The sequence below is a fragment of the Octodon degus genome, unplaced genomic scaffold (genome assembly GCF_000260255.1).
Source record: "Octodon degus isolate 3935 unplaced genomic scaffold, OctDeg1.0 scaffold00072, whole genome shotgun sequence".
NCBI lineage: Eukaryota > Metazoa > Chordata > Mammalia > Rodentia > Octodontidae > Octodon > Octodon degus.
The window spans coordinates 1,655,117-1,669,272 of NW_004524648.1; the positions used below are offsets into that span (position 1 = coordinate 1,655,117).

At 55.8% G+C, this 14,156-nt stretch overlaps 2 protein-coding genes across 8 annotated transcripts in view; both read right to left on the minus strand.

The window, feature by feature from the left end:
- Positions 1-957, minus strand: part of Serpinf2 (serpin family F member 2) — an 8,414-nt gene extending 7,457 nt beyond the window's left edge. For 3 of the 4 annotated variants that reach the window (XM_023719927.1, XM_023719926.1, XM_004635340.2), the window contains exon 1: positions 849-956. The gene's annotated coding sequence lies outside the window, so the exon portion shown is untranslated. Of the gene's footprint in view, positions 1-848 lie in introns of all 4 variants that reach the window. The other variant, XM_023719925.1, reaches the window with a different exon arrangement.
- Positions 958-1,870: 913 nt separating this feature from the next.
- On the minus strand, positions 1,871-13,343 carry Wdr81 (WD repeat domain 81). 4 transcript variants are annotated; one of them, XM_023719903.1, is made up of 11 exons: positions 13,259-13,343; positions 9,426-10,457; positions 8,454-8,561; positions 8,034-8,224; positions 7,732-7,922; positions 7,169-7,334; positions 6,927-7,092; positions 5,552-6,244; positions 4,739-4,884; positions 4,240-4,419; positions 1,871-3,023 (listed from the first exon to the last, which is right to left on the minus strand). In XM_023719903.1, the coding sequence occupies exons 2-11, from the start codon at positions 10,297-10,299 to the stop codon at positions 2,703-2,705; spliced, it is 3,036 nt and encodes a 1,011-aa protein (XP_023575671.1). In that variant the 5' UTR covers positions 10,300-10,457; positions 13,259-13,343; the 3' UTR covers positions 1,871-2,702. The 4 variants fall into 4 exon arrangements, with proteins under 4 accessions (XP_023575671.1, XP_023575670.1, XP_023575672.1 ...); XM_023719902.1 differs by having other exon boundaries at positions 9,426-12,366; XM_023719904.1 differs by lacking the exon at positions 9,426-10,457.
- Positions 13,344-14,156: the final 813 nt, after the last annotated feature.

The window sequence follows — 14,156 nt, forward strand, 5'->3', positions numbered from 1 at the left end:
CTTAGCAAAGCACAGGGACCGCGGTTCAATCCCCCAGCACCACATGCCAGCCAGCCCCGCCCCCTGGTGGGCTGAGCTAGCCACACACACACACACACACACACACACACACACACACACAAATAAAAAAAATTTAAAAAAAAAGAAAGTCAGAGAGAGAGAGAGAGAGGGAGATTGGGCCACAGTTCAGTGAGACTGTGAAGACCAAAATAAGACATTCTTTGTAAATGCTGAGTACAATGCCTGGCACTCAGAAGATGGCAAGTGTCAGTCTAGCTCTTAGCACATGCTTCTGGAAAGAACCTGTCCTGAGCCTCCCTGAAGGGTTCCCACCCCATATCTCCTAGCCAACATGAGGCCCCGAGCTCTCAGCAGACGGGGTGGCATGGCCAGAGAGCTCCCTTGTTGATCTAGCAGCACAGTCCAATGAATGACTCTGGCCCTGCCACCTTTGCACAATGATATACAGGAATCACAGGCCACTCCACCGCCACCCCTACTCTGCCCCAGGCTGGTCTGGGGAAGCCAGGTTGGGAGGAATGGCTGAGCAGGTCTTGTCCTGGGGAGGATAAACCAGCCCTGGTCTTGGCCTCAGAGGTCTCATTCTCCCACCACCACCACCACCCTGCCCCAACCTAGGGCCAACCCTTTTGGAGGATCTTCCCATCATCCCTGCCAACTGCATCACACACTAGGGTCCTTGGCTGGAGCCTGATCTCCAACCTGAATCTTGGCATCTGAATCTTGGAGCCTCTGTCTTGGCTCTTCAACACTCCAGGAGGCTGCGAACACACAGGTTTCCCACTCCATGCCACTCTCCAGCCCAAGGAGCAGCCAAGCCACCTTACCTCTGCAGGCCTCTTGATGCCGCACACGATGTTCCTCTGGCTCTCTTCTGGTGCTCCCCACGCTCTACCCAGGCCCCAGCCAGCCTGGCTTCACTCTGCCCTCCCACCAGGACCTTTGCTCTTAGCCAACCCCTGTTCAGCTTGCTTCTCTCTGGTAAATATTGACCTGCATATCCGGTTAAACATTGATATGGGGGCTAGGAGCCCCTTTCCCACTAGGGTGTCTAATTCTGAGACAGATACTAAAGATTGGATCCCACCTGAGCCTGGAAAAAAAAAAAAAAAAAAAAAGAGGTCTAGGAGGAGACAATTGAAGAGGATGGGCCTGGCACTATATCAAGCCTTCTGGTGACTCCACAAAGTGGGGATTTTCCCTGGTCAGTGAGGCTCAGAGAGGCTCTGACCAGCCCAAGGACATGGGCCCAGAGTGACACCTAGATTCTGACTTCCAATGTCCTCCTATCTCACTATCAGGCTGGCCCAGAAGGTAGGAGGCTGCAAGAGCAGAGATGCTAAAGGGTACAGCCCTCGCAGCATTCCATCTCTTCAGGAGCAATGCTTGCTTACTCTCCCCAAGAGGGAAGGTTCTGGAAACCAGTCTAGGGCTGTACAACCAGAAGCTCTGTATCCTATACCTCCAATAGAGCAACCATCCAGGTGTGCTAACACATGCTTATTTTTCTAGCACTTGAGAGGCTGAAGCAGGAATATCACAAGTTTGAGCCCAGCCTGGGCGACACAGTCTAAGAGCAGCCTGAACTATATAGTAAAACCCTGTCTTGAGGAAAAAAAAAAAAAAAAGAGCAACCAACAGGCTGCCTTCCCACCCTCCTGCCCTGCTCCTCATCCCTCCTTCACTGCCCCCAGGAGCTGCTAAGTCTCAACTTTCCCTGTCCTGTCACCACTGTCAAGATCAGTCATAACCTCAGTGTAGTGGCACACCGGCAGAATTCCAGCCTAGGCAAAATAACACCTTGTCTCAAAAGGAGGAGGGGGGAAAAAGACAAGCCTCACTCCACAGCTCTTCCAAAGGATTTATTGATTATATTTACATCTATTGCAAATAGTGAAGAGGCAGTAGGGTCCAAGCTCAGACCTCATCTCTGCACCAGATAATGACCCAGAGATGTCTGGGGTCTTCCTGCCCCTGGAGAAGACCTGAGACACAGAGATGATTCTTCTCACCTCTTCTCTCAGGGTTCTTAGGCCCTACCCCTCAGGGGCTCTGGACCCAGCAGTTGCCTCCTCAGCTCAAGGCACGAACACTGGTGAGGAGTGGGAAGGCAAGGCATGGTCATTCCCAGCTGGCCCAGGCCACCTTCTCTCCCCTAGTCCTGTCCTCTTGCTTCCCTTCCTGGTCTCACATGGACTAGGGCCCAGTTGGGCAGACACTTAAACCTCCAACCACAGCCCTTCACTCCTAGATCATGGCCAGCCCTCCTTAGGCTGGAGTCCAAGCACCATCAGTATCCTGGACTGGGACAGCTTCTTGTCCCGTGGACAGGGCCAGAGAAAGCCCAGTAAAGGCAATGGTTGAGGGGAGCTTGGCTAGAGACTGACTGGACAAATTCAGTCTCCCTTCCCCTTCACGGACCTCCCTTGTCCCATGTGGACCTAGAGGGAACAAATGAATTTCCCTTGCTCTCCTTACTTCCTGCTAGCTGGAAGTAGCAATTCCCCAAGCCATGAATGAAACCCCTTCTGGCAACCCTAATGGCATTGGGACGCAGGAGCTGGGACCCAGGTAGAGGACCTAGCTGGAACGACACAGGGTCGGGGCCTGTGTAGTGGAGTAAGAGCTGGACTCCCAGGGAAGATCAACCCACCCCATACCTAGCCAGCTCTCCCATGAACCTATGCCAGGAGGCGGATGACACCATTATCCGAGCCCAGCAAGAGGTGGCGTTTAGTGGGCAGCAAGGCCAGGCTGGTGAGCGTGCCACGGAAGTTCTCAGAACTGAGCTTTGTGGTGGCCTGGGATGGTGGCTCAAGCAGGGAGCAAACACCAATCTTGTTGGCTACAGTGCCAGTGACCACCTCGCTGCCATACACATCAAAGGTGTGGATGGGGTCCGATGCCGACTTGTAGTGGTGCGTGGGCTTCTGTTCCAACTCCTTCCAGACAGTCAAGGAATGATCGGAGGAGGAGCTGACCAGGACACTGCCCTCCACTGCCTGCCGGGGGAGAAGAGAGCCTTAATAGGGGCCTGAGGCCTCCCACACACTGGCCGGGCCCCCAGGTCTTCTGACTTGCATTGACTTCACACTGGGAAGACAGGCCATCCCAAAAGGCGGTAGGCTGCCACCCTGACACGTCATATTAACATAGTTAGCAGTGCTATATTAATTGTAATTAACCTCTTTGTCACTGTCATTTGAGAATTCTCCATTACCATATTTAACCTTAAAAGTAGATCTAGGGTGTCTCTAATTGGGAGGCCAAGACAAGAGGATCACTGCAAGTTGGGACCCTGACGAAAAAAGAACAACTCCAAGCCTGTGGTGTAAATGATGCCATTATCCCCATTTTCCAGGGTAGGAGGGAGGACACAGGTTCAGAGAAGGAATCATTCCAAGTGGCTGTAACCTGGTAGTAGAGTGCTTGCTCAGTATGTGTGAGCCCTGGGTTCCATCCCGAGTGCCAGGAGGGAAGAAAAAAAAAAAAAACAAAAAACAGGAAAGAAAAAAAGAGTAAAGTAATCATATCAAGGTCACAGAGCTAGTAGGCAACAGAGCCAGGTTTAACACCCAAGCTGCCCTATAGCTCTCTTCACAGGTCCCTGGAATGTAAGAGCCTAGAGACAAAGCATCCAGAGGGAACCAGGGGAACTTCCTTCAGCAGTAGCAATGCCTGCCTGCCGGGCACCCACGCTAAGAAGATTCCAGCTGTCTGGAGAAATTCTCCCATGAGTAGCCCTGTTCCTCCCCTCACAGACCTGGCCAAGCAGTTCCCTGAGACCTGTGATTGTGAATGGGGGGCTGGGGCAGGGGGAAGGGTAGGATCCCCATGCCCAGGCCTACTCCTGCCCCCACCAGGACAGCCCAGCCAGGGGCATGGACTCTGCTCAGTGGTCTGGGGGCAGTAAACAGCGTCCCAGCTGAGCTTTATTTAACCTGAACTGGGTCACGGACAGGGCCTGACCCCTGATCCTCCAAGCAAGACAAATATGGACAAGGGTTATTCATTAGAACATCTCCTTGGAGCAGCAGTGTTAGCTCTGCCCCTGGTTCCCACCCCCAGAGCCTGCCTCCTACTCAGGGTGCTATGATGCAGCTAGCTCCCAAATGTAAGAGACACCAGCCCGAGCCTGTCCCTGAGCAGACCTTAAATAGAGGTAAGGAGCTAGAACTGGAGGTACTGTGGGGAAAAAGGGGATGAGCCTATCATTACCTTTATCTGCAGAATGTCTCCCTCATGGGCTGGCCAGCCTCGCAGAACCAGGCCTGTACGGGTGTCCAGGAGCACCATGAAGCCAGAAGAGAAGCCAGCCACGACACTACGGCCACTGGGGCTGACTGCCAGGGAACGGACAAGCCCAGGATTCAGGCCACCTCCCAGGCGGAACTCGTGCTGTATGTGGAGGGAGACTGCACTGAGGCACCACTGCCCACCACAGCCACTCTCCCAGAGGTCCTGCTCACTGCCCACCTCCTCATGGCTGGAAGGCCTGAGCTGTAGGACTCATCCAGAAGGAAAATCCCAGAACCCAGCCTCATTCCAGGCCAGCATTCTGTCAGTGGTCTGAAGAGTGGCTGCTATAAGAGACAGACCTATCTATCTCTAAAGGAGAAATTCCCAAGTGTCTGGGGCCTGGCTTTCTCTCTGAGTTTCCTCCTGCCAAAGCCCTACAGAACTAGGAAAGCACCCAAGGCACCAGATACCCTCTGACCTGCAGGCCAGGCTTCCTGCAGTCCACAAAGCGCAGGGTGGAGTCAGAGCTGGCCATGGTGATGCTCATGTGGGGTGCAGGCACGACAGCCACGGCGGTCAGGGGTCCTCGGCTGTCCGAAGGCTCTACTGTGCGAAGGGTCTTGCCTGGGAAGGAAAAGCCTGGTGCATCTAGGGTCCTAGCAACCAATGAAAGAGCCCCAGCCTCTTCTAGCTCCCTAACTTTTGCCACACCTACCTCCCATCCCCCAGGGATCCTCATAAAGTGCTAAACATGTTTCTGGCTTTTTCCTACCTTCCTCCTTTTATGGCCAGGATGAGTTTCAATCCCCAGAACAACCTCCTTTCTCCCCACGGTACCCCCCCCATAAACAGCACCTCTCTGTATCCACCCGTGTCTACTCCCCACATCTTATTTCATCCTCCCTCCCCCCTTTATATTTCTCCCTACAATGATGATGAAAAGCTATCAAGCATCCACTTGTCAAATGCACAATGCACTACACACCACACCTTAGGCCAAACTCCCATGGGCGTGATCTTCTAAACCAGATTTCCTGACTCTCTTTTTACAGATGCAAAAACAGATGCCGGCGGCAGCAGAGTAATTTGCTCAAGTTTATACAGCTGGTTAACTGGCAAAGCAACTTTAAACTCGGATCCACGCCCTGGATGCTCTTCCTTCTGGCTTCCTTGCATCGCCCTCCAAAAGTGGATCATTCTACACACCCTCACACATTAGGCCCCCATCCCCAGCAGCCCCTTAGGGCACACCCCAGCAGCAACAGAACAGGGCTCACCTGGGCCCGCTCACCTGTGAAGGGGTCCCAGACGTGCACAGCCCCGTCACAGCTCACTACGTACTGCGGGGCCTCGAGCTGGCCCACATAGAAGACACTCTTGCGGTGCTGCGCGTAGATGAGGCGGGGGGCTGTCTCACTGGTGCCATCCCCATAGTTGTAAAGTGGCCAGAGGCGCACAGTACGATCCTTGCTGCCACTCAGGAAGAAGTCCTCACTGCTCAGGGGTGCCACACACTTGACAGCCCCCGAGTGGCCGGGGAAGCTCTGCAGGCGGATCTGGTGGAAGTGGAAGTGGGCATCCTGCTGGCTCACGCCAATCTCATACTGCCAGTATGCCAGCCAGTTCCCGCTCAACCCATGGGCGCTCCGAGGCAGTTCTCGCTTCAGGGCGTTGTCCTCACTCCCACAGCCGAGGCCCCCACAACCCATCCCAGAGATGGGGCCCAGAGGACCAGGGTTCTCAGGCTGAGAGTCACTGGGGATCTGGATTCGATTCCCAATGAGGACACTCCCAAAGGTCCCTGAGTGGCCATCATCCTGGGAAGAGCCCCCGGTTGCCTGGGGGTCCCACTCAGGAGCAGTTCTGGGCATGGCTGGCTCCACACTGGCAGTGTTGTGACTGCTTGAGTTGATGCTTTCCAGGTATAGCCCTGCCAGCTCCCCAACCAGCTCATGGTTGGGGACAATTTTCCGGATGATGTCACCTGGATGGAAGTGGGAGAGGTCCTAAAATCAGGGAAATGGCAGGTGGCTGCCATTACCCATCCAAGGGCTTAGGAACCACAGAAGACAGGGCGGTACTGCCTGCACAACTCTGAGCAGGAAGTCCTTGTCTCTGCCTTTGGTTTCCTCCCCAGTAACATGTGGATTCACTCACTCAATACACATCTATATGGGAGTCATCTCTACAAGCCAGATGTCACACTGGACATCAGAAATAGAGTGGTAACCAGACAGATGGCACCCTGTCCTCCCAGGGCTTAAAATTTCGTGGGGACTAAGAAAACATCTTGCCATGGAGCTGCTCATCCTATGCAGGGAGATAAAATATGGAAGTGGATGACAGAGTGGTTGGCCCATAGCAACAGGTAGAAAAATGGTAGGCCACATACTCCTTTGCAGACAACTGAAGGAGGCCATCAGCAGATCAGTACACCAATCTCCCACCTCTGCCTTCCCTGGGGACACTACAGGCCATCCTCTGAGCCTGTCTTTATGGCTTGTCCTTAGTCGCTGTTTATATGTTACCCTGGGACTTGGGATCTAAAGCAAAATCCCTTTCATCTAACCCAAAAACCTATTGATGACTCTGTGGATAAAGCATGAGGCCTTCCCCTGGGAAGAGACAGCTAAGAGGCTGTGTAAGGGGATACAATAGGGCAGTACCCAACAGGCAGGAGAAGGGCACGTAGATTGTGTACGCCATCTCCAGGGTGAACACCTTCTGCAGCTCATCCAACAGGCTGGGGTCCACTGGCCGCCACCGTCCATCGGAGAAGGCTGCCTCGGGTAGCTGGCCCTCATCGCATCCCTCAGGGCCCAGCTGCAGGTCCTGTGGGAGGGAAGCCCAGAGGTCAGCAAGCCGATGGTCCAGGCACAGCCTCTCCCAGCCTAGCAGCTTTGCCCACCTGCTGCTGAAGTTCATGCAGCTGAGAGAAGACTTGAAAAAAGGTAGCCACCGGCTCGCTCAGGTGCTGCTGGACCATCTCCTGTCCAATGCGCAGGCAGATGAGGGCGATGAGGCTGATGGTCTTCACACAGAGGACAGTCCGAGCCTGGGCCCCACTTGGAAACCTAGAAACAAAGCTCATGAGCTCTAGACCCCACTTTGCAGGACTCGACAAGTCTATGGGAGCTTTAAATGAAAGGAACTCCAAGACCAGTCTGCCTAAGGCAGACAGAAAAAGAAGGCACAGGAAAACAGCATGGCTTGCTCAGGGTCACAGAGCCAGGAATGGAACCAGAACTTTTTTCTTTTCTTCCTTTTCTTTTGTTCAGGGCTGGAGATTGAATTTGGTGCCTCATACATGTTAGGCAACTGCTCTACTACTAAGCTACAATCCTAGATCAGAACCAGGATTCTTGACCCCTCAACTCAGTGTTATCTCCTCCCCCTGAAACTTCCCAGTTCCTCCTAGGAGTGTCCTCTTGGCTGGGTAGCTCCCTCCACAGGGGTGGGGCAGGCACCTACCCTGTGACGAGGGAGGTGAGGAAGCTGAGCACAGGCAGTAGGACTTCGTGGCTGATCCGGGGCAGGATGTCCATCAGGGTCGTGTCTGACAGGTACACAATGATCTTCTGAGTCAGTGTCACTGCTGCCAGCAGCCCTGCCTCCTTGCGACTGTTCAGCCGGCTGGGGCTTGAGTTACTACCTGGAGCCACCTGAGGGCACAGAGTTGATAGTAGTGAGCTGTCAACCTCCTGCTGTCCCACAGCCTGGGCCAACCCATAGGTCCTCAGCCTCCCCACCTGCCTGCAAGATCAGCAACTGACCAGGTAGCTGATGTAGGGCAGGTACTGGTAGGTGAGGACAGGCTCCCCATATAGGTGGGCAATGTGGAGGAGGCAGCTGAGCACAGGCCCCGACACTATGTCACCCAGGACTGGCCTCTTCTGGTAGATGTTGCTGGCACTCAATGGAGGATTCTCACTGCTGCTGACCATGAACTGCTGCCGAGTGGGCCCTGCCAAGGAAAGGCCCAAAGCCTTGAGTATCTAGTGAAGGGTGGAAGGAAAGCCAGTCCTGCTCCCCCTAGCATGGGATCTGTCCTGGCCCTGGTCAAGGAAGGAAGGAGCTTACAGGCTGGGACCCAGGATGTGCTCAGAGGGTGGTTGGAGATTAGCTGGGAAGGGGTAAAGATGGTCAGAGGGCTTGGAAGAAAACCCAGTCTCCAGCACTGACCACAAGCTTACCAACATAGCAAGATGTCAGCAGGCGTAGCAGGTTCCGGGCCACGTGGCGAGAGGCCACTGTGGGGCCAAGCTTGGCAGACAGCCAGCGGACCATCTTGCAGGCTGTATCTGCAGGGAAGGAGCAGGCCCTGGCCTCATCAGATAGCAGTGTTTAGCACTCCTCCCAGGCTACCCCACTGCACCACACCCCATCTACCCAACTATGGCTGCAGCTGTCTTGCAGAGCCCAGCCTAAGCCTGATGGCACCATACCAACCCCTCTCCTGGCAGTGGCACAGGTGCCTGACCCTGGCCACTGACTGCTAGAGGATCCTCTCCTAAGGTATGACCTATAAGAAGATTACACTTTCTGTGGGTCTTCCCAGGTCCCTAAATGAGGCGAGGTCTGGACTGGCCCTGGGTACATCCCTCTGGCCCCTTTCCTATGCTGTCAAAGCACAGCAGTCTTTCACTGCTTCTATGATGGAACCAGGACAGCCTCTGCCTGGCAAGCTCCTCCCACCTCTCACCCCACTATTTTTTACTATTTCACATTCCCTTTGAACTTCCATTGTCCCCCAGCTTCTCTCTCTCTCCTCTCCTCTCCCTTCCCTTCCCTCCCCCCACTCTCTGCATGCTGGGCTCTCTCTCCCCCGCACCCTCATGCTGGGCTCAAACTCAGAGCCCCGTGCATTCAAGGCAAGCACTCTATCACTGAGCTCCAACCTCAGCCTCATGTCCCTACTTTCAAGGAAGGTTTCTCTGACTCCTAAAACTAGATCTAAGCCCGATTTCCATTCAATCATAGCACTGACATATGACACTACAATAGAACACCTTCTGTAGGTATCATCTCTGCTACATGTGAACTCCACCAAAGTAGGTTACAACTACACTGTGTGTGGACCTGGCTGGGCCCACTGTGTGGCAGAGCAAAGCTAAGGGAAAAGCAGGGGAGGGCGCAACCAGTACTCTTCAGATCTGGGGACTCACCAAGGAGGATCTTCTGCTCTTTTCCTTCTGACTCCTCTGTGAGGGACTCCTCCTCCTCCTCCTCTCTGTCTCCTCCAGGGCCACTGCCCACAGCTGTCTCCATGGATAACACCGTGTTGGACAGAGTAAGCTCAGAAGCCCCAGTGACTTCCTCTTGCTCCCCTTCCTCCTCCTCCAACACCACACAGCCTTCCTCCTCTTCTTCCTCTTCAGAGCCTTCACTTTGCTTCAAATCCTGGCTGCTGTCACCTGACCTGAGGCTGCTCTTGTCCACAGGGGCACCTCCATCATCTGCAGTCCGCTCTTCTCCCAGGGAGGCTTCGCTGGTGCTGCTCTTGTCACTCAGCCGGCCCAGGCTCACAGCCTCAGCCTCCTGCGGCTGTGGAGATTCAGCTACATAGAGCCCAGCTTGGAAGTCCTCTGTCTCAGGGAGGTCAGCCTGGTCGTGGAAGCTAACACCAGATGTGTAGTCTGGAAGCCCCAGGCCTGAGGAGGCACCTGGCTCCTCTTCCATCTGCATCTCCTCCCCAAAGGCACAGGAGGTGGGCCCAGGCCCTGGGAGCTCCCTTTCCTCATCCTCAGTGGCCAACACAAGGCCTCTGCTCTCCTCCTGTGAGGCCTCCATGCCAGCCAGCACCTGCAGGACATGAGGCAGCAGGTGGACCAGAAAGGCTTGCAAGCCCAGCCGCACCATCAGCTGGGCCACAAAGCAGTCGGTGTACAGGTAGAAGCGGCCATGCAGCTGGCAGGGGCTCTCATAGGCACCAATGAGAGGCTTCAGGAGATACTTATTGGCATTTCTGGGGCCCAGTGCCTTAGCAACAGGTTCAAATAGGTACCAGGCTGTGTACACGGCTGTGTGCTCCTCAGACATGAGTGACAGCACGAAGGGCAGCAGGATCTCCAGGCCCTCGGGAGTGATGTCACTCAGCACTGAGCCCAGCTGCTGCCACAGAGCAAACACCAGCTCCCGTCCCTGGGCTTCATCCTCCACGCGCCTCGCCTGGTACAGGAGGATGAACCTGTGCAGAGCTGGGAAATAGGGAGGGAAAGGAACCACAGAGCTGAACGGGCTGAGAAGCTGGCCTGGGCTGGGCGGGGGTAAGCCCTGGGAGATAGGTTTGTACTCAAACAGTGGGTCCAGCTTGTCTCTCTTTGCTACCACAGAGCCTTCAACTCCATTCAGCTGCAGAAGTGTGTCCAGCATAGGCTGCAAAGATACAGGGACCTCTCTGGGGTGGCAAGTGCACAGCCCCCGAACGGCCTCGAAGCGTACCCACAAGGGGGCATCAGATTGCAGTGTCCGGACTCGAGTGGCAAACACCATCTCAGCCAACAGGACACCCAGTGCCTGCATGTCCCTTTGGAAGAGGTCCTGCAGCTGCACAGGTGGCTGGGCCTGAGGCTGCTCAGGTACCTCTAGCCGGCCCCCTAGTCCTTTAGTCAAGAAGTTGCCCATTTTCTCCAGCTCCTCCAGGGCCTGCAAGGGACTGAAACCCTCAGGAAGAAGGATCTTCCCCTCCTCACCCTCCCCAAGGTCTGCCCCAGGGCCTTTGTTCCTGCGGCCTGGGCGAGAGGCAGAAGCTGCTGAGAGAGACAGGAGACCACTAGGTGCTTGACTGGAGGAGCCCAGCTGGTCGCCTGCTTTTCCAGGGAGGGAAATGGAATCCAGAGCTTCTGTGGCCTGCTCTAAGTCATCTTCTCCCGACACAGGCCTGTCTCTGGTCCAGCCAGCCTCACATGGAGTGGCCTCTAAAACCAACCTGCCTACTCCATTTGGGAGTGGTTGTGTGAAGTCCTCTCTGCCTGTCGTCTCCTGGATGGCCTGGACCAACAGCCGAGGGATGATAGGAGGCTCAGGGCCAAGGGCAGGCACCCCAGCCAGGCGCTGGGGATGCGGCTGATCGAAGAGCTGTACCACACCATAGCTGGTGAGGTGGGTGTGAGCATCCACCAGGTGCAGACACACGTTCTTCTCCTTCACAGCCTCCTTGCCCTGGAGCTTATAGCCAAAAGTGAGGTCAATCCAGTGGTGCAGATCCTGGGACACCTCCCGGCTCTCTAGCAGCGCCTGATGGGCAGCCACAAACTCCTGGCTGGAGCTGCACCAGGCTGGCACATCCAGGTCAGGCATGTCAGGGTGAATGGAGCAAAAGATAGAGGGGTCAGTATAGAACTCAGGGATGCACTCATCAGGTGTCCAGGCCTGCATACGCTCCATGCTGGCAGGGTACTCGTGGGGCTCCCACTGCGCTCGGACATGTCCACAGAGTACCGAGCGGGGTGTGCGCCGAGCCTTATATACATAGTACGTGATGTCGGAGAGCACATCTGAGATGTGGTGAGGAACATGAGGTGGTTCCCCACTGCCCACACCACCTGCAACAAACGCCTGCCGGGTCATCTCATAAGTAAAGTCCAGTTGCTTATCCCCCTTGTTGAGGCGAAACTTGGACTTGCGCAGGTCTCGGAAGCGCCCATGAGGCGTTGTGAAGTCCACCACCCAGGGCAGCACTGGGTGATAGTTGGGATCTCCCTGCCGCCTACCTGCCAACCTATTCAGCTGCATAAGGTAGTGGAAGTTGCTGATTCTACCATGGACCCAGTCCAGCACAAGTCCCCTAAGCTCCTCCTGGCAGATGGGACACCCATGTCTTCCTGCCTCCTCCTTTTCAGACCTAACACTTGTTCTGTTCCTAGGTCTGGGGGTTTCCTTGTTCTCATCCTTCATGGGCATCTCATAAGAACTCAGGTCCAGCCGTAACTCGCTGCAAAGCTTCTCATCAATAGCAACATGATGTAAAGACAGGGCCCCGCAGGCCAGGCCCTGGCGATGACAGGCATCCATGGCCCTCAGCACACGGAAGAGAATGAAAAGCACCTTGGCTTGGCTATTGGTCAGCTTGGCAGGGCTGAAGGTGACTACATCATGCAGAGAGAACTGTACGTAAGGGTGAACCACATACAACATCTCTGGTGACTCAAGCAGGGCCTCAGCTCGCAAAAGGCTGGGACAGGCTGGGCTGCCCCGAGAGGGGCAGGGACTATCTCTGGCATTTGATGGGCCCTGGGTGGTCTCACCCACTGGCAGGAAGGGGCAACCGTAGACCTTCTGCAGAGCCTGTCTTACTGAGTCCAGGGCAGGGACTGCTGAGGGAGCAGGACTATGGCTATAGGGCTGCCCATAAGTGCGGTATGCGTGGCGCCACAGGTTGCGGTAATTCTGGCCAGCCACCTCTTGCATGAAGCGAGTGAGGGTCTCAGGGCTGGAGGACCCCTCCTCAAAAGCCAGGGCCCCACTTAGCGGGTAGGTCAGTCTCCGTTTCCGCAGCCCATGCACCTCCACACGCGTCCAGCCCGGGGGCAGCCTCTGCACTGAGCGCTGCAACAGAGTCCTGACTTCCGCTTCGCCCAGGCCCTCTGCGCGGGGGCTGGGTCCCAGCCGGCGCTCCCGGAGGCTGGCCAGCCAGCGCGCAGGCACTAGGGCCACCACGTGCGTGCCCTCCGGGGCCGGGGCCAGCTGCCGGGGATCGATGTTCAGGTCCCTCTCCACGCACCTGAGCAGCTCTTCCATGTCTGGGCTAGGGGGTGGCGTCCAGCCCTCTGCCCGGGTGGTGAGAGCGACTTCCCGCCCCCTGCTCCCCTGGGCCATCTCCTCCTGGCCGCCTGGGGGCAGCGCGGGGCTAAGCCTGGCCACAGCCCTCTTCGAGCTGGCTTCCGGGGTGCCAGGCCGGAAGGGTTGAGATGGGCGAGGGCCAGAGACTGGGGCACAGGTGGTTGAGATAAACCGGCGGCAGAGGAGGAGAGGATAGGGCGGGGGGAGGGGCTCTTACCCCTCCACAGGGTCCTGCGCGCTCCGGTCGCGGCGCGGCGCAGCCCCCGCTGCCGGGCTCCAGCGCTGGGTTCCACCGTGACGGGTCAGCTGACGCTGGTCATGTGATCGCCCCGGCACGGAAACAACTGCACGTGGCTCAGAGGGTGGGAGAAACGCAGCCTCATGTCCGCGCCACAGCCTTCCGTTCTGGGCACCCCCTCTCCTGTCCCTCTGCTCTAGGCCGGTCCTGGCTTTGCTTCTTGCTGGGCCTGCACCGCAAGCCATTCCCACAGTTGGCAGAAGAGGGCGATCCCCTCTTCCTCCCTGCTTTCTCTTGTGTCCGGATCTAGGAGGCTGTTCTTAGGCGTGCCAGCCTTTAAGCAAAGTATCAGTGCAGAACTGGGACCTTACGCTTCAAGCCCCCTCAGTGCCTCCATGCTGCCTTCCCAACCAAGGAGCTTTTGAATTTTCCAAAGTACTTCATCAGTAATTTCCATCCTCCTTGGCCCTAAAAACACCCTGTGAAGTAGAGAGGGGACTTACTATTATATTTCACCAGGCTACAACCAAGAGCTGCGCAAGTGGCTGATGTGTGGGAGAATCTGGTGTCTAGCCTTGTTGCCTGAAACTCTCCCTCCTGACAGCCCACTCGTGGCTTTTTTTTTTTTTTTTTTCCCTGTTTTATTTCTGGGAGATCCAGGGAGAGAAGTGGCCTACGCCCAAAGGCTCATATTCTTGGGAGGAACTGTACCCCAATACTTCCTGTTAAAGATCTTCCTGTAGGTGCCACAGAGCAAACACTACTGTGGCAGGTGGTAGGGTGCAGAAGTGGGAACAGAAACCGGAACTAGGGGCCAGAGGGGATGGCTTAGTGAGGCCTGAGTTCAATCCCCGGTTCCGCCAAAAAAAAAAAAAAA

What these genes read in the sequence shown, in the direction of transcription:
- Wdr81 (XM_004635342.2), bottom strand. Translation starts at nt 13,077, where the DNA reads ATGGCCCAGGGGAGCAGGGGGCGGGAAGTCGCTCTCACCACCCGGGCA. An exon ending in GCTGACATCTTGCTATGTTG is followed by an intron (nt 8,225 to 8,453) that starts GTAAGCTTGTGG and finishes TTTCCTTGGCAG; the next exon opens with GGCCCACTCGGCAGCAGTTC. An exon ending in CTCACCTCCCTCGTCACAGG is followed by an intron (nt 7,335 to 7,731) that starts GTAGGTGCCTGC and finishes CTTTGTTTCTAG; the next exon opens with GTTTCCAAGTGGGGCCCAGG.